The sequence below is a fragment of the Fomitopsis serialis genome, assembly GCF_022376445.1.
Source record: "Fomitopsis serialis strain Sig1Antser10 chromosome Unknown B0H18scaffold_74, whole genome shotgun sequence".
In the NCBI taxonomy this organism is placed as follows: domain Eukaryota; kingdom Fungi; phylum Basidiomycota; class Agaricomycetes; order Polyporales; family Fomitopsidaceae; genus Fomitopsis; species Fomitopsis serialis.
The window spans coordinates 96,910-117,914 of NW_025955034.1; the positions used below are offsets into that span (position 1 = coordinate 96,910).

The 21,005-nt window shown below is 56.7% G+C and overlaps 7 protein-coding genes across 7 annotated transcripts; 5 read left to right on the forward strand and 2 right to left on the reverse strand.

Annotated features, from left to right (window-relative positions):
- Positions 1 to 233: 233 nt before the first annotated feature.
- Positions 234 to 3,311, forward strand: B0H18DRAFT_1026424 (cytochrome P450). Its single transcript, XM_048029811.1, is given in 16 exon segments — positions 234 to 408; positions 448 to 457; positions 476 to 505; positions 554 to 711; positions 786 to 923; positions 979 to 1,035; positions 1,194 to 1,300; positions 1,452 to 1,503; positions 1,562 to 1,644; positions 1,702 to 1,858; positions 1,888 to 2,049; positions 2,197 to 2,381; positions 2,461 to 2,590; positions 2,648 to 2,834; positions 2,982 to 3,144; positions 3,275 to 3,311. 12 exon segments carry the CDS (start codon positions 589 to 591, stop codon positions 3,137 to 3,139), a joined length of 1,539 nt encoding a protein of 512 aa, XP_047889815.1. The 5' UTR covers positions 234 to 408; positions 448 to 457; positions 476 to 505; positions 554 to 588; the 3' UTR covers positions 3,140 to 3,144; positions 3,275 to 3,311.
- Positions 3,312 to 7,500: 4,189 nt separating this feature from the next.
- On the forward strand, positions 7,501 to 10,402 carry B0H18DRAFT_622738 (uncharacterized protein). Its single transcript, XM_048038818.1, has 13 exons — positions 7,501 to 7,693; positions 7,752 to 7,824; positions 8,571 to 8,620; positions 8,677 to 8,700; positions 8,747 to 8,783; positions 8,844 to 8,896; positions 9,134 to 9,216; positions 9,266 to 9,485; positions 9,541 to 9,565; positions 9,618 to 9,689; positions 9,746 to 9,810; positions 9,864 to 9,975; positions 10,024 to 10,402. The coding sequence occupies exons 1-13, from the start codon at positions 7,668 to 7,670 to the stop codon at positions 10,180 to 10,182; spliced, it is 999 nt and encodes a 332-aa protein (XP_047889816.1). The 5' UTR covers positions 7,501 to 7,667; the 3' UTR covers positions 10,183 to 10,402.
- A 1,343-nt stretch (positions 10,403 to 11,745) lies between these two features.
- B0H18DRAFT_622767 (kinase-like domain-containing protein) lies at positions 11,746 to 13,126 on the reverse strand. Its single transcript, XM_048038819.1, has 6 exons — positions 13,087 to 13,126; positions 12,788 to 13,024; positions 12,428 to 12,718; positions 12,327 to 12,365; positions 12,006 to 12,275; positions 11,746 to 11,949 (listed from the first exon to the last, which is right to left on the reverse strand). The coding sequence occupies exons 2-6, from the start codon at positions 12,866 to 12,868 to the stop codon at positions 11,788 to 11,790; spliced, it is 843 nt and encodes a 280-aa protein (XP_047889817.1). The 5' UTR covers positions 12,869 to 13,024; positions 13,087 to 13,126; the 3' UTR covers positions 11,746 to 11,787.
- A 770-nt stretch (positions 13,127 to 13,896) lies between these two features.
- Positions 13,897 to 15,375, forward strand: B0H18DRAFT_1026437 (uncharacterized protein). The gene is made up of 4 exons (XM_048029812.1): positions 13,897 to 14,231; positions 14,273 to 14,388; positions 14,453 to 14,718; positions 14,890 to 15,375. The coding sequence occupies exons 1-4, from the start codon at positions 14,037 to 14,039 to the stop codon at positions 15,177 to 15,179; spliced, it is 867 nt and encodes a 288-aa protein (XP_047889818.1). The 5' UTR covers positions 13,897 to 14,036; the 3' UTR covers positions 15,180 to 15,375.
- Positions 15,376 to 15,400: 25 nt separating this feature from the next.
- On the forward strand, positions 15,401 to 16,931 carry B0H18DRAFT_1026441 (uncharacterized protein). Its single transcript, XM_048029813.1, has 4 exons — positions 15,401 to 15,524; positions 15,610 to 16,059; positions 16,114 to 16,379; positions 16,477 to 16,931. Exons 2-4 carry the CDS (start codon positions 15,674 to 15,676, stop codon positions 16,770 to 16,772), a joined length of 948 nt encoding a protein of 315 aa, XP_047889819.1. The 5' UTR covers positions 15,401 to 15,524; positions 15,610 to 15,673; the 3' UTR covers positions 16,773 to 16,931.
- Positions 16,932 to 18,944: 2,013 nt separating this feature from the next.
- On the forward strand, positions 18,945 to 19,350 carry B0H18DRAFT_881536 (uncharacterized protein; the record flags this gene model as incomplete). The annotated part of the gene is made up of 2 exons (XM_048040850.1): positions 18,945 to 19,195; positions 19,248 to 19,350. The coding sequence occupies 2 exons, from the start codon at positions 18,945 to 18,947 to the stop codon at positions 19,348 to 19,350; spliced, it is 354 nt and encodes a 117-aa protein (XP_047889820.1).
- A 241-nt stretch (positions 19,351 to 19,591) lies between these two features.
- Positions 19,592 to 21,002, reverse strand: B0H18DRAFT_911982 (heme oxygenase-like protein). The gene is made up of 3 exons (XM_048041557.1): positions 20,326 to 21,002; positions 20,121 to 20,269; positions 19,592 to 20,003 (listed from the first exon to the last, which is right to left on the reverse strand). The coding sequence occupies exons 1-3, from the start codon at positions 20,797 to 20,799 to the stop codon at positions 19,853 to 19,855; spliced, it is 774 nt and encodes a 257-aa protein (XP_047889821.1). The 5' UTR covers positions 20,800 to 21,002; the 3' UTR covers positions 19,592 to 19,852.
- Between the last annotated feature and the right edge of the window lie 3 nt (positions 21,003 to 21,005).

Below are 21,005 nucleotides of genomic sequence, written 5' to 3' on the forward strand. Positions count from 1 at the left end.
GTCACCAGCAAATCCTTCGCGTTCCGAGACCGTCATGCGCCAATCCATAGTACACCCGGCCCAGTATCTCCAGCTTGGGCCTTACCGTGCGATGAACAAACCGACCGGCGTGCGTCGCACTCGGGCACGACGTGCCTCGCAGACCGGCCTGAACCGACGTCTCTCGTCGTCCGTACGCGTCTCGGATCTGCCAACCAATCTCCAGTGTGGGCACTCATATCTTTTCACTTTCGCCTTGACATGTTCTCGAAGTCTGACGCTCGCCTACCGATAGATTGTGTGAGAGCGCTCGGAAGGATGAGAGCCTCCGATATTGGTCGCGTGTTTACCAGTGGCTCATGACGAAGCATCCCGCATGAGCTGGCATATCTATACTGAGCGATGCGGAGCGCGGTAACGGATCGTCGCACCCGGGCTCGGAACATTGTCCTGGCCTCGAAATTGCCACTGGAAGCTCAGTGGCCCTCACAGCCTACGTAACTTAGCATCGCAGCAACTTTGCGGCAGCTCAAAGTTACCTACCAAGCTACTGACAGCCTCTCAAGACCACTCAGTCTCATAGGTTCGCGCCCGGGCAGTCCCCTCGAAATGGAATCGATATTACCAACCAGCCAGCCGACCCTCCTGCTCTTGACAGTCTTTACCGCCTTCTATGCTTATTGTTATGTTATACGTCGTCGAGGCAAAGACGTCCACCGGCTCCCTACCGCGGTGAGTCGAACCGAATAGCATTTTCCTTCTGAATACTCAACATGCGGTGGCGTCGGACGCATATGCATCACCAGCCGCGTGGAATTGCGCACTGGCTTTGGGGCCATGAATTGCTCGCATTCGAGGGCGAGGCAACCGAGATGTACACGAAGTGGGCGGCGCTGTGCGGGCCCGTATTCAAGATCAAGGCTGCGCTCTTTCACCCTGATGTCGTGCGTGCGCTAGATGTTTTCGATCGTGTCAGATCTGACAGGGAATCGAACGTAGGTTGTGGTCACGGATCATGCCGCCGTCCAGCACATCTTTCAGAACACGGATGATATGGTCAGTAGTGTGCATTTCAAGTTGCTTCCCGCGAGGACCACTGGTATAGCTAGTACTCCAGCTTCGCTGTATCAGTGGTCGTTGAAGCTTCGCGGGACACTCTTCTTTGATGTTTCTCGTGGACCAGTCACCCACTCATCTAACCATATCTAGTGAAGTCACCCGCCTTCCGACCGCCCGTTGCGAATGTGCTCGGAAAAGGAGTGGTTTGGGCCGAGGGCGATGACCACAAGAAGCAGCGGCACGTTCTGGCACCAGCATTCGCGTGAGTACTGACGACTCGCCTTTCCTTTTTGCTACCCGGCACTACGCCGCTTGTCTGCTCCTGTCTGCTCCCGCGCACGAATTGTGCGACGACATGTTGACTGCCCCTCTTTCGCCGCACGTGCTGCAATTGCACCTACTTCGCGCAAAAGACCCGAAGCGATCAAGGGCATGGCGGATGACATCTCTGAATGCTCCGAGAAGGTACGGGGATGCGTCTGCCGTCAGATTCGGATGGCCGAGTTGACATCCTCGCCTATAGTTAGAAAGTCGCCTCACAAACCAAATCTTAGTGCATGGTGGCGCCGCCACCGTCAATATCGTCGAGCACACCTCGACATGCACGTACGTGATCGTATTAACCAGCTTGATCACCGGATTCTCATATCCGCATTATCGCAGGCTGGACATCATCGGGCGCGTCGCGTTCGGGCACGACTTCCATGCAGGGCGGTCGACCGAGGCTCAACAGATCCGTGCCTCCTGGGAGTCCCACGTTAACAGTGGGATCACGTTTGGCGCGTTCATCGCGATGCTCGTCATCCGCGCCTGCCCGTCCGTGTTCCTCTTGCCCCTCCCGCGATCAAGGCCGGCGGGCGCATCCGCGAGATCGTGACACAGCTCTCGATGCGTCTCGTCCAGCGCGGCGCATTCAGCGAGCGCGGGCGAGACATTCTGAGCATCCTGATGACCGGGCGCCAGGAGGGCGTCAAGGCGGACGCGCTGACGCCCCAGCAAATTGTCGACAACGTGAGTGTCGAGTTCTTTACTATACGCTAGCCCCGCTTCTCGTGGCCTGTCAGAGGGCGCCGCCTTCGAATTCTGACGGGCTCTGCCAGGCGTGTGATGTGACGTGGCCTCTGAACGCTGTCGACAGTTTGCTGACTGCCTTCGCAGATCAACACTTTCCTGATGGTCGGTCACGAGACCACCGCGGGCTCGCTGAACTTCACGCTGCTCGAGCTCGCTAGGCGGCCTGACGTGCAGCAGCGGCTGCGGGACGAGGTGCGCGGAGCGGGGCGCGATCTTTCGTATGATGACATCCAGCACTTGGGGTTCCTGGACGCCGTAGTGAAAGAAGGGTGAGTGGTACTTTTCGTGTCTGCGTGCATACGACTTCCTCCGGATCGGACTATTGACGGTACCTCGCACCTACTCCAGACTTCGTCTCCACCCTGCGTCGCCCCAGACAGAGCGCGTCGTCCTCAAAGACGATGTGATCCCCCTCGCGAAGCCGGTACACACTCTGGACGGCAGGACGCTCACCTCGCTGCGCGTGAAAGCCGGCCAGGTACGGACACCTTCATCCGAGCCTGTCCTTGTCGGTAGCCTAACTAGTGCGCTACAGGTGTTCCACATCCCTTTCACGACGATGCACGTCAACCCTAGTGTGTGGGGCCAGAACGCAGCCGAATTCGTGCCCGAGCGGTGGACTGTCCCCGGAGGTGTCCCAGCACCATCGGACTTGCCCCACGGATGGAGCGGCCTGGTCACGTTCTGCGATGGCCCGCGAAATTGCATCGGCTACAGGCTCGGTACGTGTGCGCTCCTCCTGCTCCGCACACACGAGCGTGCCCGTTTGAGCTTACATAGTCGGCGAGCATGCGGCGAGTGCCATCGCCACCGTTCTCCTCGGTTCGACCAGTGCAGAACGGTCCGCTGACTGCCTTTGCCTTGTACAGCGATCTTCGAGTTCAAGGTCATCCTCGCCACCCTCATCCGCTCGCTCGAGTTCCGGGAGACCACCGCGGAAGTGCACGCCCGCATCTCCCCCACTCTACAGCCGGTCACCGACGGGCGAGGCGGGCTGCTGCCTCTCTACGTCTCTCTCGCTGTTTGAGCTCGCGCATACGTGCCTCATGTGGCACCAACCTACCACGGCGATCTGCTGCAGACGGCAGCTCAGAGGCTTATGCAGGCTTGTGCTCACACATTCCTTCTATAGCCGACGGAGTAGGCAGCTCCCCGACCTGTGACCCGAAAGCGCGCGTGTCGCACCATCACTTCCTATCATAACCACAAACGGTGTCCGACCCCTCCATCTATATCACCCCTAATGGCAGTTCCGACTGCTACTTGTGTAGGTACGAAGTAACAACCGCGTTGTAGGCTAAATCGCTGTCACATACCAGTCGTTCGGTGACATCGCTCTCCTATCGAAGAAACTCAATACAATCTCCTTGGTGCTCAGCGTCGCGTGCGTACAGTGTCCGGTCTGAACTGCATGACGGGATCATATCTCGTGTGGGTAAGTCGGACCATGCATCCCCGTAGCTATGGCGTAGGTATAGAACTACGGTGTTCAAGGTTACGAGGCAGCTAACTTAAACTCGGTCTCCTTGTAGCTCAGCAATGCCACCGCGAGCATAATTGAAGAAGGCCGGTGACCGAGTGTCTCAACCTTCGCTCAACGTTCCAAAAGCGTCTCAAGGGGAGGAACTGTTTCGTCGAGCTTCCCCCGCTCAACGCCCATATAGCCAGAGGCCGCGCGCCTGAACTGCTACTGGACTTTCAGTACAGTATAGGTCATCGTTGATTCTCTTCCCCGACGATTCGGCGGCTTCTTCACTCCCTAGAGGGGGCCCGCGGATGCATCATAAGAGCGCCATCCCGGTCAATCCTAAATGAAGAGGCCCCGAAGACGCCGTTCATCCAACGCCAATATCGGCGCGCATCCTTTCATACAAACCCAATCCTTCATGCGCACTCAAATCCCGGAGCGGGTCTCTTCATAGAGAAGCACCACGGCGTGGACCCGCTTTGTGCACTCGTTTGTGTGAGCGTGAGGAGCCGCACCTGCACGTGCGGTCGCCGACTCGGACGGTACGCTTATCGAGAAGCGGAGCCCCGTGTGGCCTTCTGCTCTTCGGGGGTTCGCAGTATACCCTACTCTAACTGAAGAGCGTGATGTGCACCCGGCGCGTGGCTTGAGTTGCAAACGAAGCGCGCCAGCAGGCGGCTTGTGGTGCAACTCCCACTTGCAGAAGGCGAAGCCACGAAGGACGCCTGATCAAGCGGTGTGCCTTGCGCGTCATCCTGCGTTACCAAAGGCTGATGAGTCTGAGAGGGTGGGCGGCTGCAGATGCGGCGATGGGCCGGTTGTTGCTGCGGCCTGCGGGTCGTTTGGATGTATGTCGTTGCGGCTGTAGTCAGTGCAGATCAATCAGGAAGTAACGATCCTTTGAACGCCTGGGCGTTTCCGTGCCGTTGCGGGGACGCCAGTAAGGTTCCTGTCATATGGGAGCGGGGCACTGGATGGATATTTGGTGCCTTTCATCTGATAGCACAGGTTCACCATCGACGATGAAGCTCGGGATCCACTGGGCCAAATGGAGATGCAGGGAAGGCGCCGTGCGCGCTGTCGAGCGTCGGGAGGTATATCCCTCTCGCATCTGTCCGTATTCAGGGATCTATGTAGCAACGGGTAACACGGTGAGCTGAGTGAATGATAGGCACTGAAGTCAGTACTCGGTACTCACTGGCGGGCGAAAGGCGGCCATAGGTGCCGTACTGGACGCTGCAGCCTGAACGGCAATCAACGATGGTTATTGCAGTCCCGTGCACGAGTTTTATGAGACCCTTGCGTACCGCCAGTAGCCTTCACTCAAGCTCCAGCTTCGTCAAAACTTCCGCGATCCTCCTCCTGCGGCGCTCTGAAAATTGTCCCCGACGAGCCTAGAAGCGTGGCGAGTAGGTATACCTTGCGAATCCAGTGAGCTGCATCCGGTCACGGCGCATCCGACCTCGAAGGGCATCATATCGTTCGTAATATCGTATGCCATTCCCGCCCAACACCATCGGCTCACTGGCATGCACATGGCTGATCACCCGCCTTCGATACTGTACTTCTGGCACGCAGATCCTCTGTCCCGACAAGACCGGAGACGCCGCATCTACGGGCGCGGGATGCGCCGGCGCCGCGCACCTCCGAGTCGCCTGGGCCTGGCAATGGCATGCACGTTCTCGACGCGCGTACGAAGTTCTGACCGGGGACCATCCCCGCCTCTCGGAAGCACCTCAGTGATCTGAAGGATCTCGTCGACTGCACGAGGGGGCCCAAATCAGCTGTTCCCGCCCTCCAGGCCCGCTGTCGGCGATTTGCGAGCCCCGCCAGCGCCGGCAGTCGAGTTGGATGAAGTGCAAAATTGCGATCAATCGCGCGGTGAGAGCGGCGGGCCCGGGCGAGGCCGCCGCGCGTAAGCACCAGCCGGAACGACGAACTCAGGAAGGAGCGTTAGCGTTTTGACTCGCAGCGGAGATACGGCTGATGGGGAAGATTCGATGGGCCGTGCGCGTGCGCCCGCAGCCATATGTGTGCTGCGGCTTGGTCTCCGAGGGACGAACGTCAGCGCGTCAACGGATAGCGTCGCGTATTCGAGGGAGGTCGGCGGCGGACGAGTCGGTGCCACCATCTGCCAGTGTCGCTGTCAGTGTCAAGGCGAGGCGGACGATCCGAGTCGTCGTGCAGCCCGGATGGGGCAGTTTGGGTCGCAATCGGTGGTGCCGGCTTACGGGAAATGCCTGGTATGGGCACACACGCGCCCACAGCTTGCGGAAGTCGCGCTCCCCTCCGCGGGGCCGCCTTGACAGCGCATGAGCTCGCAGGGCTCATCAAAAGATTTCGTACTGCAGGGTCGTCGGTCGACCGCTTGCCGGTTTCTCGAAGGCTGGGAGGTGCGCGTCGTGGCCTGGGCCGCCGGTGCTCAGCGACTCGGATTGCGAGGTGCGCCACGGCGGCATCGTGCAACCGTCCATTATAATACAGGTTAGCATGCTGGTCTTCCTGCGTCGGGGTGGCGAGGCCAGACGAGGCAGTCTGGAGGCGGTGGTCCGGCCAGAGTTCAAGTTCACGTCGCGGTTTCCCACAGCAAAGTCAACTGACGACACGAGCAACGAGAAGCGGCATGAGGCTGATGTCGCACGCACTGCCGCATTCGGTCTTCCGCTTGAACTCGAACCTTGGCGGGCGCGCGGTGGGGGTGCGTTTACATACGCACGAGACTGGGCTCTCCCACTCGCGAGCCGCCGGGGCCGCGGTGGCCCGGAAATCAGGGACTGACGGTAACCGGCCTGATTCTGGTATGCCTGGCCCATCTGCCATCTCGGCGCGCATGCGATCTTCGTGCAGGACTGGCCATCAGACATGAATTTGGATATGGTGAGACGTGGAGACGCAGGAAGGTTGCGCGGGTCTGCGATGCGGCGCCGGTCGTGGGGGTTGAACGCTGAATGTTGACTTCGCGCGCGAGAGGAGGAGGAGGATGGGTGTGGCCTGGTTAGTGTGCGACTGTGGCGAGCGCGAAAGGACCCGGTGGATGGTAGCCTCGTTGCTACCTGACTGAAGAGTTCACCCGACGTGTGCGCACGCAGAGAACGTGGGCGACAGCTGGAGCCCGCGCACCAGGCCACAGCTACGACAACGGACGTCTCTGCGTACGCTGACGCTTGTGTTGCCGGTCGCCAGCCCACTCTGAGCCCCGAATATCTATATCTAGCGCAGCACCATACACCCGAGTTTGCAAAGACGGAAAGTAACAGGCTCCGAGAAGACTTGGGGAAGCTCACGGGTACTTTTCTAGGACTCCAACGAGCTGGAGAGTTCTTACGTGACGCACTGATTCGACCGAGGGGCTCGTGCATGGCCATTTCGGACACGAAGGGAGCTGTCTGCCGTGGAAGGTTCCTGTTGCGGCACCCCAAAAAGAAGGATTCTTTACGGCTTTGTGGGCGGCTGCTTAGCTAAACCTGTGGGAGCTTCCTCTCGAGCGCGGTCGTACGAGCCGTGTAGGGTACCTGGCAGTCTGCGGTCAGCCAAGACACCATAGGCTGTCAGGAAAGCGAATACGAGTGCAAGCATAGGTGGACGAAGACATGCAGGCGGGAGGAAAGGAGAAGGGGAGAGGGAAGGGTGACAGGAGCATGAGGGCAGGTGGATCTTCGCAGGGTCGAGACAGAATGAGACAGAAGGACGCCCGGAGATGTTCGCAGCGAAGGCCGCCTCGGTCCCCACGCACGCCTCACTCTTCTCCGCATAACATGCCCAGGTGCCTACTATATAGCCCGCGTCTCCCCCCGCCGCTCGAGTCATCCCGCCCTCTTTCGGCGCGCCTGCCCCTCGATCGTCCCAGCCGCCCCGACCCCCGTAGCACGATCCCAGCATGGTCGATTGGCAATCCGAAGCCGAGATCGAGGCAGATTCAGGTTGGACCCCTCTTGGCCACTGTGGTTTTGTTGGACTTGGTGGGAGGACAGAGGCTCGCGGAACCAAAATGCGCGATCCCCTGCCCTGTCCCCAGATCAAATTCAAAATCGAAATCGCGTAGACCCCGTGCTGACGCCTGTGCGTACCAGTCGCCTTCGGCAACTTCATGCATGCGCTCCTTGGCCTGTATTGGTACGTGGTGTGACTATATGCTACCGTGGTTGTAGCTAACCGAGGAACCTTGTGCTAGTTGGGAGTTCTTCACCTCCCTCCCATTCGATTGGGATTACATCTCGGGCAAGCGCAAGTTCAGATGGCCCATGGTTAGTGTTCAATTCTGTACTGCTGTTTCTGTACATTCCGACACGAAGCGACGCGGCGCGCGACCTGTGATAGCCTTGAGGTAGCACAGTGGTGCATGGACGCGACGTATACCCCAGGCCGCCGTCGTCGGGGAGGTGCAAACATCGGCACTTTCGACGCGACTTATGGCACATACAGGCCTGAGGCCGTGTCGCATCGCGCTCTGCACGCATGACGCGGCGCTTTGCTTTGTACTATCATCAACACGTCGCGGCAAGCACCACATACAAAAATATGTGATGCGGTTGCTGGGGTGTATGACTGGCCCGCGGGTCATTATCTGGGATTCGTCTACTACCAGCGAAGCCGGCGCGCACCTGTTGTTTAGGCTGTGACCTTCTCAAGCTGGCCCTTGTCCAGACGCGTTTGACTTTCGACGTGTCTTCCGGGCTTTCTCGAGGCTTGATGAGGCCTCGATATATTGCAAGGGGCGCCGCGCGCTGTTTGTTGGGTTCTCTGATTCATGCCATAGCTCCGTGCTGTCTGGGTATCATGTCAGGCTCTACTGCAGACATCGTTCCGATGCCTTCATGTAGCCCGGATCCGCCGTTCGTCACATCATGATGACGGACTCCGGTCCGTATGATCGGACGGGCGGGATGAAGAGCTTCTTGCCCTTGTGCTCCTCGTCGCAGAGAGAACCAACGCTTGTCTGCCACGCCTGCTGCATCCACAATCTAAGAACTAGCGTGCTGATGCTTTACAGATATTCTATTTCGCCGGCAGATATTTCCTGCTGTTCGCGCTCATTGGCATGTAAGTCCGTCCGCGATGTCCCCCAAGTCCAGCCACTCATAGATGTTCCATTGCAGCGCGATCGCGCTTGACGTTACCAAGTATGCAAGTCATCTCGCTCGTAATCACCTCTAACACCGCTTGCAGGGAGGTCAATTGCCAGGCGTTGTACACCTACAACCAGGTGCGCATATAGTGACGTGTGGGCGGCGTGGTGTGGGCTGACTGCCCGTCGGATGTTCAGGTATTTGGTAACTCAGCGATTGGTCTCGCGAGCATCAACCTTTCCATTCGGACGTACGTGTTTCTTCGTTATGGTTCCGTTCATCATCTGCGTGGTGGTTGTTACACGTGGCTCCAGCTGGTATGCCGTGCCAAAGGCGCATTTCTGCGTTCGCTGAGAGCCTCGTGTCGCAAAGGCACGCGTGCGTCTATCCCCGTCGGATGTGACGACGACAAGAGGCAACGATAAGCCTGTGCTATGACAATCATGCATAAGGCTGTTACCGCATATACTCACACATACCCTTGTAGGATGGCTGTGTGGTCGCAGGCGTTGTACATAGTCATACCCCTCACCGCGGTCATCCTCGGACACTGGTCGCTCCTTTTGCATGGTGAGTCGTCAGCCCCTCCTCTCGATCTCACCCTCAACCGCGTCGGCAGGTATCTATATCAAGGCCGCATGGATCCCCGGCCAAGGGTGCGCGATCACGAACACGAACAACAAGCTCCTCGCCGCCACGTTCATCTACTCCATGGCCTTCGACTTTGCCGTGCTCATGCTGACCGGGTGGAAGCTCGCGTTCCCGGGCAACAGCCGCCGGAAGCAGAGCAAGATCATGCAGCTGATCTTTGGTGACGGCTTGATCTACTTCTTTGTTGCGTGAGTGGTCCCTGGGTGCACACGCGCTGCGGCTGCTGACCACGGCCGTGCGTAGCTTCCTGGCGAATCTGCTGGCGACGGTAGGTGCAGTTGTTGACCCGGCCTGATATAGCACTGAAGGCCGCTCGTAAGATATTCATGTTGTTGAACCTGAACCCCGTCATGTCGATCATCGCCAACGTCCCCGCGGCAATTGCGTCCACCGTGCGTAAATCTCACTGCATCGCCCATGCAACCTACTCACCGCGTCGATTGCGAAGATCGTGGCATGTCGTGTCGTGCGCCGGCTCGCGACGTACACGTCCTCTGGTGTCGAAGTTTACGGGTGCGTCGCTCTCGTCGTTCTGTCGCTGTCCTGCTCATGCGGATGCGGAACAGCTCCGGCGGAAATTCGACGATCGCGTTTAGCAGCGGGAATCGCAGCCGCACGGTCAACGCGACGGTGTCTCTGCCAGCCAAGAAGGACGTGGAGAGCGGTGTGCACGTGCAGGTGAGTCTGCCTTCCTGCGACTGGCTCCGTGGCTAACGCGCGGGGCAGATGGAGACGTTCGCGAACATCTCGGACGACGTGCAGTCGGACCCGAGCTTCCTGCAGTACGACGCGACGGGGAGGGTCGTGAAGAGCGACGTGGAGAGCTACATCGCGGACAGCCCGACGATCGCGGGGGACGACGAGTACAAGCGGCCGGAGTACTGAACATACTCCCGGGCCCACCCTCTGCTTCATTTCCCGCGCTGGCCGCATCTACGCACCGTGTGCGCGCATCCTCGCTCCCACTGCTTTCGTCATCCCCTCCCACATCGCATCCGCGCTCCTCGCACCCGCATCGCATCGTCGTTCTTGTTTTCGCATCGTCACCGTGCTCCCACTCTCACTCCCACCGTCGCCCGCCCATCATCCGCATCCACATCCGCACCCCCATCGCATTCACCCGTCGTGTGACTCTCGCTCGCTTTCGTCATGGTTGCGGGCCGCCCTCCCGCTGTACTACTAGCCTCACTCATCTTGCCGCTCCGGGGTCCGTCGTTGCGAAAAACGGTGCCTCCTCGTCCCCGCCGTGCTCTGCAGCCCGGCTAGGGCGAGGTGCGCCGCCAGTGCTCTCGTTGTCTCTCGGTCGCTCCACTTCGAACATTGTACTATAGCTTCACGCGACACATACATACATGCATACGCTGTACATAAGTTAGGCGGGGCTGGTGCCTTCCCCAACCCTCGCCTGCTCTGCTTCTTGGGTGCGGAGACGGACCGTTGGTAGGGAGAGTCCTGCGTAGATACCGGCTCCCGTACGGGGTGCTTTGTGGTTCGGTGCTCGGAGTAGGAGAAAAGAAGAAAAGAAGTCGGGAAATGTAGTATATAGACATACCCGCAGCAATCGATTGGTCGTTGCTGCTCCTTCTCTGGTCGCTTGGTGTGTGGGCTGGTGGTGGGTGGGTATATACTGTATACGGGTGGGCCGGGATGGTGGATTGTTAGGTGCTCGATTGTGGTACATACGACCCATGATGTGCGCGCGAACGTATGATTGTCCCCATGAGTGAATGTGTGGCATCTGACACGGACGGTATGTAGCACCGCTTACTTGAAGTACAGTGGCGTGCTATGGCCCGGGAGTGGCGATCGTTTGGCACTACATCAGGCAGTATGCGGAATGTCGTTCACTCGGAAGAGCCCTAGTACAGCTGACTGCATAGGCCAGTATCACAAAGCCGATAGCGCGTTGGAGAAGGAACGTGTCCTGCGAATCTATGTTGACATTCTAGCATTGCGATGATTCGTTGTGCGATAGATGGTACTCGACGGCTGACAGATATTGCCCAACGAACGAGCGCCCCCCAGTATATGAACTTGCAAAGTTCCTAGCACAATGCCAGTATGTGAGGGTCAGCTAGCAAGGCCCTCGATCCGGACTTACATGAGTGCGTGTGCTGCAGCCTGCACGGCTCGACGCCATTGGCACCGGGGTTGCCGCCAAGCGGTACGGCGAGACCTTGGTAGTTGTTGCCTGCACATTAAGGGGGTGACAGTTGTGAATCTCGTGAGCCTGTGAGACGAGATCTGTACCACTCACCATGATGTTGCACAAAGGTTAGTACCAGAGATGGGGTACAGTTCGTTGCTTGATATCCGTCGCCAGCCTCCGCCATACAGGAACTTCATCAAGACGTGCGACATATCGATATTACAAGCCCCGACGATACTACACGGACCGACAGAATAGCCTGACAGCACTGCAGCGTAAGTCGCCCAAAGCGAAAGGAGACATCTATGAGTGGCGCAGTGACGATGCACAAGCCGCCATCCCTAATTCTTCTTCAATATAACCGGTGGTATAAGCAATTCAATGGGCGGAATACTCTGAAGGATACCCGCAAGTCTGTCACGAGCCTCGATTACTGTCGGCCTCATGCTACTGTCCGTCCTGACAATGTGGGCAAGGGTTTCATCGAATTCTGGTATCGTGGACTGTATCGTGTTCGTTATCCGACGAGCAATGGCCAGATGCTCTACTCATGACTCACCCGGAAGTCCGAGAAGCTCTCAGCGAGCTGCCATACGTCCACTTTGAACGGATCGTACGGTTGTCCGGAGACAACCTCTGGCGGCACCGGACGTTTGTAGTCCCGTCCGGGTAACCCTGTGAGCAAGCACTGCTCAGGTGGGACGTCCGTCGAGAATTCGACAGCCATCTCGAAGTCGGTGAGGAATACGCGTGGTCTACAGATAGGCACTCGCTTGGTCGTCAAGGATTCTGGGAACCATTGAACACGGTAGTTGTTCCGGTGTGCATCCTGCGCCCGTTAATCACTATGTTACCGAGGGGATTCAAAGGAAATACTCACTCTGTGTGCGATGTTGTTATCGTGTATGAAACAGAGTGCCTAGAGTAGAGTATCAACGACGTTGAGCATGCGAGCGTGCGACAGAGTGGTCCGCGATTCACCTGAAATGTCTGCAAGACGATGTCAACGAGATCGCCGACAGAGTTCTTCGCCCAGAATCCATAGCACTCGAACAGACTGTGACCGATCCACGGCGTGACTACAAAGGTGAGGTCTTGAAAGTAAACTTCTTGCCACAGCGGCGCGATGTGGTTCTCCGTCAGTAGCCCTGTTGATCCTCGGGCCAGTTTACGCAGGATTTCGAGGTGTTGCGCGCCCTCGTTGCCTATGCGGACGATGCGTACCACAACATTATGGCCCTCTAGAGTCGTACCACAGCACGTGAGAGGATTCTAGTCCACGTCGCCAGAGTGTGAGTACCGCTTTTGTTGCTCGTCTTACTAAACAAGAATGAAACTCACAAAGCCACTGAATTTCCTCAAGTATGTCTCCCATTCTTCGCCACGCGTCGAAGTCAGGTATGCCAAGCCACCAGAGAGCATCGTCCGCCGAAGATCGTCCCTGAAGTATAGCCCGTCATACCGCCACAAATCTACACCAGCGGCGTAGAACGTCGCCCGAAGGGTTTCCCATATACGCGACTCCTCCTCCAATGTATACGGCTTGGGTGAGCGCCATGAGTCTAGGTCACGCGGCAGCTGAGGAGCCGTCTCAGTTTTCTATGACTCACAGGCAGGTCAAATGTTGACTAGTGACTTACAGTGTTCCTGATATTCACTGTCTTTGTAGCAGGTGATTTCTGAAGCTTCCTCGACAGTAGAAACTGCGCAATCATGCCAACTGCGGCGCCGACCCCGAGGAGTGCTGTGACCTGAATTGGCGACGACAACTTCAAAGTCATGATGGTTTGATGATACACAAAACACTGAGCGCGCGCAAGAGCCAAGCCACTTCAAGCTGGCGGGTGAAAAAGAGAAGGCAATAGTGACGCTAGCTAGAGAGTTACGTGCGCGTGAGGAGTCCTGAGGCCCAGAGAGGATCCAGCACTGAGCAGCCGCGTTGAACGATGAACGCGCGCCTACGCCAAGTCAGGTGACCGTGTCGCGCATCCGCTTGTAGTACCCTACGTACGTTGTATGTAAACCGACAGTGATTTCTCTTTGCACCAACAGCATCCAGCATTCATAGACGCAAAATCTACCTCCTGTTGTCCTCAAATTGACAACCTTCCGCCAAAGGAGAATCCCGACCATGCGCCACCGTGATACTCGGAGTCACCGCGACCGGTGAAGTGCAGTGAGGTGCCAGTGGCTGGCATAGCTGCCGCATCCGAGTCGGTGGTGACAGCGTCAATCATCGGATTCATCCTCACTTGCTTCATGCGAGAAGCGTCGTGGAGACATGATGCTCGAGCAGATATCCCATCCAATCGAATATACCTGCCAGTGCGAGTCCAGCACCCCTGCCGTTTCGGTCAGGAAAAGCGGCCAGGCGTGTTCTCAGGTACGACGACTCTACTCGCCTATCTATCCCATTTCACAATCCATCTGACTCATGATTTCAGGACGAAGTTCGGAACGCGGAAAGCCAATAGAGGCTGTGCTCAAATGGCGTGACAGCATATTTGTCCTGCTACTTATATAGGCGTCTCCATCTGTGTCACCAACATCTCTAGAGCCTTCTCTGCCCTCGTCGTCGCCCCAGCCCAGGATGTACCGGCGTACCATCGAGGAGTACGCTTCCTCGATCGCCGAGAAGATTCGCAAACATTTATATCCGGAATCTGACCGAGAGCCTCTGATCCACATACTAGAGAAGATCAGGCAATTGGCTAGAGAACGACCACTGGCCTCGGCTGGTGCCTTCGCAGTAGAGGCAGACAATATTAGGGATCTCGAGCGAGATGTTTGCAGACCGAATATGGCAGGACTCGTCCGGACTCGGAGTGGCCACTGGGGCTTCCGTTCACCATAGTTCCATACATCGGGGGCGAATGGGCCTTTAACGTAGCTAATCAACTACGAAGCATCGTCGCAAACCTCGAGACTGCATATGAGAACAGGTACGCTACGATTTCTGTGACAGTATCTATGTCATGTTCGAGAAGCCTGATGAATCGACTACAGCTACGCCCCCAGGAACGCCGACGACGTCTTTCGGGTGGAGAAAATACTCCATGAGCACATAGGATTGCCCCTCCCGCTCGTCTGGCAGATCATTGAGGACGCCGAATACTGGGTTCGCTCTGCGGGGAGCTGCGCACACCTGACCGTCACCTCAGACGATGATACAGTGCAGGAATCATTGTGCTGCAAGGCAATGATACCGTCCTACGTGAAGGACTACAAACCGCTGCGCAGGATCGTATTCACAATATACTCGCACGATCAAGGCATGTATTTTTTTCATCACGTCGTTGTCCGATTCCGAGTGGTTGCGCGGCGTTCTCAGAATGTTTGTGAGCCTTCGAGGCAATCATACTGGCGAACTGTGGGCACGTCTCTGTTATATGCCTTGGCGAAAGCGCAATCATTGTTGGCTAATATCATACGAAACTCTGTAGGTTGGCAAGACGATGATGATGATACTTCCTGGACCTGGTTCGAAGCAGGAAGCGAGGCCGCCGGGAGGCGGGTCATCGTACACAACGTTCTCGCTTCCCGGGACGTCTGCATGCACCGCATCCACTGGGATCTCACTTCGCCCGGCGGCACGAAGGGCTCCAAGCTACACGAGTGGATGAGTTGCTTCACGGGCGGACAGGAACTCTCCGTCTTCGCCTGCGCACAGTATGAGGAGTGGAAGAATCACGTTCGACAGGTGGTAGTGGAAGTTTACTGCGCTTGTGTGTAGTGGTGTCTATGTATCAAGTCTCCCCAGACAGACGTGACCATTTCTTTGACGTCGACGGTCATATTTCAGAGTATTCTTGTCTGACACTTGAGAACGACATTGAAATTCTTCGGTGGACATTTGCCAGACCCCGGGCCTCTTGTGACTCTAGCATACTTACGTAGTATGTACTAATCAGTACTCTGGTATTTTTGAACGATGCCATCACAGCAACCGTCTCTCTGAGTCTCTGTCATGTGCACGACTCGGTGGCGTTGACGTCATCTGGAAACTGGAGCATTGCCCCGCTACTTACACCATACACGCACTTGCATGCGCAACAGGCAGTACCAAGGCAGTACAAAAGTAAGTTAGACTGGTCTTGCTTGTAGGCGCCTCCGCTATGAGACATAAGTATAGTGTGGCTGTACTGACCCAGTGCATCTATTAGGATCCGGACTCATCATCACAGCACTAGTCTCCAATTCCCCCGGTTGCCGGTGACCGCCCTCAGCATGGATGGCCTACATAGCGTTGAGGATGCCGTTACCACGCTCTCTCAAACACTCCGTGCTCGATGGACCAATTGCGAGCCGCTGCTTCTGAAGCTGGAGGAGATCAACCGGCTCGTCCAAGGACTGCCCCCGGATGAACCGACTCTCCAAGCCAGTACACGCAGACTTGACTCTGTGCTGGCTGACCTCGAGATATCCGACAGCCTGAGCTCTCGATTTGCCAGGCTCATGCAGAGATGGCTTCCGCCTGCTCAACGCTCCGAACCAGATTGGGCACACGAATCTCCTGTGCCGCCGCCTGCAAACGAGCATCTCTCGACAGGGCGGATACAGGCGATAGCAAAGCAGTTGCAGAGCGTCATCACAGCACTCAAAGCCGCATACTCGTACGTCGTATCATCTTCGATCCCTCTGAGCCTGATCTCATGGATGTGCAACAGCTATGCTCCTAGGGACGTAGAAGACGTCCTACAGACAGAACGCATACTGCATGTCGACCTAGGACTTCCTCTCCCGCTCGTATGGACGATCTTCGACGAGGCAGAATACTGGGTCCGCTCCGTCGGACGTTGCGGAAGCCTGACAGTTACCGCAGAGACTGCTGCGATCCAAGAGTCGCTCTGTTGCACAGCGAGGATACCACCGGGTGTGAAGGATTACAGACCGCTGCGCCGGATCGTGTTCACGATCGAATCTCATGACCAAGGTACGCGGTGCACCTCTGCGCTGTCCGTGTTGTCGAAATGTCTCAACACGGCTCGACCAACTACGCTCCGGTCGTGTCTAATCGTTTTCACCGGTAGGTTGGCGAACCTCTGACGACGGCGGTTCCTGGACGTGGTTCGAAGTAGGCAGTGACACTGCTTCGAGGCGGTTCATCGCGAACAACACTGCTGCGACCCGTGACTTCCGAACGCACCGCGTACAATGGGACCTCATTCCGAATGACGAGGACCCCGAAGCAGACACTGAGTTGCACGAGTGGATGAGCCGCTTCGCTGGTGGAGAAGACATCTCCGTGTTCGCCAGAGCTCAGTTTGGAGGATGGAAGAATTACGTTCGAAGGGTGCTGGTGGAGGTTTATTGCGCTTGCGTCTAAGTAGCGGCGTGTCCCGTCTCAGTCGGATAGCAGGGTGGAGCTTGCCCATTGTTTTCAATGATACAACTCTATAAGAAGCGTGAACATTCGTGCGGGGGTAACAGGCGTTCGGATTGGCTGCAGACGAGAGACAAAGACAAAGACGAAGCGCACCTCGGGCAGTCAAGGCGGTTCTAGCGCTCCACGACATGTGGTCGCAGTGCGCGTTCGGCATTCGCCAACGTTCAACAAACCGTACGGCACCTTCGGGTTATGCACGGACATCTAAGTTACTTACCATAAGTATGGACACTGTCTTCTCGCAACTTCCGCGCTGATGCTCGAATTTGAGTGTCTAGTATCAAGTCAAGTACACAGCTGCGATGCATCACATTAGATATACATCCTCGAAGTCGGCATCTATGACGTACGTTTATGCACTATCTCCGGGCTGTAAGGTCAGAGGTATTGTGTCAACATAACAGTGTAGCCTGCTGCTGTCTAGGCCCCTATATCTTGAAGGAATTTGCCGCCCTTTGACTGATCACCATGTCGATCACAGACTCTGCAGGTCGCCCGTACGAACGTTCAATCTTGACTTTGCGTGTCTGCTTCAGGTGACTCGGCGCACAATCGAGCGGAGAAACATCCCTGAAAGGTTACAGCTGTCTCCAGATCGAAAAGTAGTTCCTCGTCCTGGAAGAAGGCTCCTTCAAACGTGAGCCAGAACGTCCCCGTCATGGGCTCGGGTCGAGCTCACCTCGGTATGGCCGAGGTCGAACGGCAGATGAAGTAAAAACCCGATGTTCTGCGCCCGTGTACACTTCTTTGGGAAGGGGCCTATCGGTTTGCAAACAGCTGTATGTAACAGCGCACGTCTGCTTCCCACTTAGCGCTCGTCTTCTCTAGCGACAGCTCCTACTTACCTGCGCGTTCCGTCGTCGAGGAGACCGTTGTCCTGCGCTGATCGGTGCCATATCTCCGCTGACGCACATGCCGTGGCTCCTGCAAGTTAGACCTAGTATTCTTCTCTCCCATGGTGCCGGGCCCGTACTTACGGTGGCTGACCTTCCTTCAAGCTTCACTGCTTGCCAAAACCGCCCCGATGCTTGTCATCACTCTCAGCGCGGTATTTCAGTGTACCTCGTCCAGGACCTTCGAAGCTGCGCAGCGGCGGAACCTCGTGACAAAAACCTCGGGGCAAACAGCAGCTTGGTGAAGGAGCGCAACGCCGGTGGCACTGCCTTTGGAGAACTCGCGACGAGTTTGCGAAACGCCCCAGGGAAGATGGCCCGGGACTAGCTGGTCATATGTCTGCAAAGTGTGCAGGCCAGTGATGGAGTGCTGGCACAAGGAGATGCGGTGAGGTCGGTGAGAAGGACGGCGGAGCGCGACTGTGCGGCTCTTGCATGATGGTGTCGAGCCGCGTGCGATGTCGACGTGATGAACGCACCATTCGGATTGAGAGTATGGCTGTGATGGCAGCCATTGAACTCGTTCGGTACGGACTTCATGTTGAACTTGCCCTATATCAATCTTGACGACTTGCTCTCGCTTCGAATAGGACGTATTACTGTACGAGTGGAGAGTATTGCATGCGAAGGGTGCACGCGAACCTTGGTCTGCAAACACGACCGCAATACATTGCGGACTTCACGACTGTCCATGTCTCGACTCCCAGTCTGATACCGATTCAACCTAGTCACTTGCGCACGTCTTGATAGCCTTAGAAGTACGAGCCTCTTCTTGAATCTGTAAAGCTTGGCGCCACGAGCCGGAGGCTCGACGCGCTGGAGACTCGGAGAGGCGTCGGATCGCCGAACACACCATAGCAGGCCCAATGCATCGCCGTGAATTATTGCCGCGAATTATTGCCAGCGGATTATTGCCAGTGAAGTAGGCAATTGCCTTATTGACGAGCGGGACACCATCGGTCCACGAGCGTCGTCGAGAGGCGTCTAGGGTATATGAGCTGCAGAACATGTAGAAGAAAAGCAGATTCCTCACCACCGAGAATCAGGTTACAGAAATTTCCTACGATGCAGTTCAAGCTCTCCTTTGCAGCCCTCTCCGCCATCGTCGCGGTCGTCGCTGCAATTCCTTCCGTCAGTACATAACTCCGTCCGCCCGCTAGTAGTGCTGACATCCCACACCCAGCCCGAGGTCACCACCGTTATCTTCACCGAAGCAGAGATGATTCAGTGGCTCAAGTCCACTGACGCCAACCTCACCTTCATCGGCGAACCAATTCCAGGTGTCAATGCGCCCGAGGGTCTTGTCTCGCGCTCCGCGCAGAACACGATAGTCACGTACTGCAGCCACCGCACCGACAACGTCTGCGGTGGCGGGTGCACCGTGTATAACGGAGGGTCGACGTGCCTCAGCACGCCGGGCACGAATTGCCTCGCCGCTATGAACAACGTCGGTTTCTGCGACCGCGGCGGGTACGTACGCAGATGGACGGCGAAGGCAAGGATCATTGATATATGCCTCTAGATGCGGAGGTAGCTGCCACCAGCTCTCGACTTGCGGGACTGAGCTGGATAACGGTTACTGCTACACGCCCGGCACTGCGTCGATCCTCGTTGGGAATTATTAGGCGCAGCTTGGGAATATGCTGCATGTACAACAGGCTGAGAACGCGATGGGAGATGGCGAGGTCTAAGAATGCGCCTGACTTTGTAGTAGCTCGAAAGCAGAGTAGAAGGCATGGCGTTCAATAACAAGTTAGCATGACCGCAGTGTGCACATAATGATAGTGTCCGCTGCTCCATGTCCCGAGGTAGTACCATGCACGAAGGTGAGCAGCAAAGCGGTCTCGACTTTTGTGGCCACATACCGTCCCAACCAGCAAACCCATTCCGTTGCATGAAGAACTACATATGATATGGTGAGCGAACATTCGGTGATACATTCCCACGACGAGCACTGAAGTACTTACTACTCACATACCAGTAAGCAACAGCCTGTACGTGACGTTGTCCGACTCGCGCGAGACATCCGACGAGCGAGGCTCAGCGTTCAACGTTCAGTGTTCACACTCAAGGCCTTCAAGCTTCCTCACAGTGAAGGTTTGAAGGGAACTGCTCAGCACTGCGCATTCAGATCACTTGTACAAGACCTCTATATCTTCTCGCTAAGCATGATGAGCTCCTCTCCCCGACGGGCCAGAACGCCTCTTCCAGTTCAACGACCCGAGCCCATATAGCCTCGGCACGTATCCATGCAGGAGATCCAGGTTCGATGCCAAGGCTGCGACACAACCAGAGGAAATGTCACACAAGGGCGCACATGAAGCGCAAGTGATGAGGCGAGACAAAGTGATTGCCTGTAGGTTCAGTCATACAGCAAAGGTCACCCAGGGCTTACCTGTTCACGATCTGAGCGAGTTCGTCGACGAACTTGACGAACTCTTGATTGGTCCAGTTGTTGACGAGCGACTTGACTGCGGGTGCAGTGCCGCCCTCGGCGTCGACTGGCTTCAGCGATCCAACGTATCGCCATGAGTCTAAGTAGACCTGCTCGGTGTTACGTCAGTCGGCATCTCACTACTAATTCAAGGGTAAACACACACCTGCTCCATCGCCCACAGGAACACCAATGCGTCTTCGATTCTGCCCTCTGCACCGACCTTAGCCATCTCCGCAGTGTAGTCTCTCGTCGCCTTCCGCTCCTTCCACCCGTCCGGCTTCAAACCGTGCTCTCGGGCAACATCGCCGAAGAAATTCACCTCCCGCACAACATTCGTGAGGGCGTAACTCAGTACGCGCACAATCTCCTTGTTCTGGCGCTCCCTCGGCGACTCCGCTTCGTCCAGCGACGAGAACGGGACAGCAGCCAGCGTTCTCCCGATGAACGCGGGATACCCGTGTGCTGCGTAAAGCCTGTCTTGCTCCAGCCAGAGTGAGAGTAGAGCAGGAGGGAGCGTGCCCAGCCCGGCGGCGGTGAGGAATGGGTGTTCAGTGACTGCTGAATATGGGCGCGGCGTCGAGAGGGAGAGAAGGTGCGCGGTGAGCGTCGTAGTACTTGCCGTCGGAGGCGTCGACATGGTCGTCGGTAGTGAAGATGCGATTCCTGGAAACCTCCTCCGATAGGCCTGTACTATCTTACAGTGACCTCGAATCCGAGTCGCTGGGTGGTTGTTTGGTCTTAATAGGATCAGGGGCCAATAGCCTTAACGCCCGTACCCTCCCCCTCCTCCTCCTCATTCTATTGTGGCAAGGCAAAATTGGCGCGGCACAATTAGACCAGCTG

Coding starts and splice junctions, on each gene's coding strand:
- B0H18DRAFT_1026424 (XM_048029811.1), top strand. CDS start 589: ATGGAATCGATATTACCAACCAGCCAGCCGACCCTCCTGCTCTTGACA. Junction 2,382..2,460: donor GACGCCGTAGTGAAAGAAGG/GTGAGTGGTACT, acceptor CACCTACTCCAG/ACTTCGTCTCCACCCTGCGT. Junction 2,835..2,981: donor TTGCATCGGCTACAGGCTCG/GTACGTGTGCGC, acceptor TGCCTTGTACAG/CGATCTTCGAGTTCAAGGTC.
- B0H18DRAFT_622738 (XM_048038818.1), top strand. CDS start 7,668: ATGCATGCGCTCCTTGGCCTGTATTG. Junction 9,217..9,265: donor CTGGTCGCTCCTTTTGCATG/GTGAGTCGTCAG, acceptor CCGCGTCGGCAG/GTATCTATATCAAGGCCGCA. Junction 9,566..9,617: donor TGGCGAATCTGCTGGCGACG/GTAGGTGCAGTT, acceptor GCCGCTCGTAAG/ATATTCATGTTGTTGAACCT.
- B0H18DRAFT_622767 (XM_048038819.1), bottom strand. CDS start 12,868: ATGCTCTCTGGTGGCTTGGCATACCTGACTTCGACGCGTGGCGAAGAA. Junction 12,276..12,326: donor ATAACAACATCGCACACAGA/GTGAGTATTTCC, acceptor TAACGGGCGCAG/GATGCACACCGGAACAACTA. Junction 11,950..12,005: donor AGAGCTTCTCGGACTTCCGG/GTGAGTCATGAG, acceptor AACACGATACAG/TCCACGATACCAGAATTCGA.
- B0H18DRAFT_1026437 (XM_048029812.1), top strand. CDS start 14,037: ATGTACCGGCGTACCATCGAGGAGTACGCTTCCTCGATCGCCGAGAAG. Junction 14,232..14,272: donor TTAGGGATCTCGAGCGAGAT/GTTTGCAGACCG, acceptor CCGGACTCGGAG/TGGCCACTGGGGCTTCCGTT. Junction 14,719..14,889: donor AATATACTCGCACGATCAAG/GCATGTATTTTT, acceptor GAAACTCTGTAG/GTTGGCAAGACGATGATGAT.
- B0H18DRAFT_1026441 (XM_048029813.1), top strand. CDS start 15,674: ATGGATGGCCTACATAGCGTTGAGGATGCCGTTACCACGCTCTCTCAA. Junction 16,060..16,113: donor GCACTCAAAGCCGCATACTC/GTACGTCGTATC, acceptor GATGTGCAACAG/CTATGCTCCTAGGGACGTAG. Junction 16,380..16,476: donor GATCGAATCTCATGACCAAG/GTACGCGGTGCA, acceptor TTTCACCGGTAG/GTTGGCGAACCTCTGACGAC.
- B0H18DRAFT_911982 (XM_048041557.1), bottom strand. CDS start 20,799: ATGTCGACGCCTCCGACGGCAAGTACTACGACGCTCACCGCGCACCTT. Junction 20,270..20,325: donor TCCTGTGGGCGATGGAGCAG/GTGTGTGTTTAC, acceptor AACACCGAGCAG/GTCTACTTAGACTCATGGCG. Junction 20,004..20,120: donor CTCGCTCAGATCGTGAACAG/GTAAGCCCTGGG, acceptor GTTGTGTCGCAG/CCTTGGCATCGAACCTGGAT.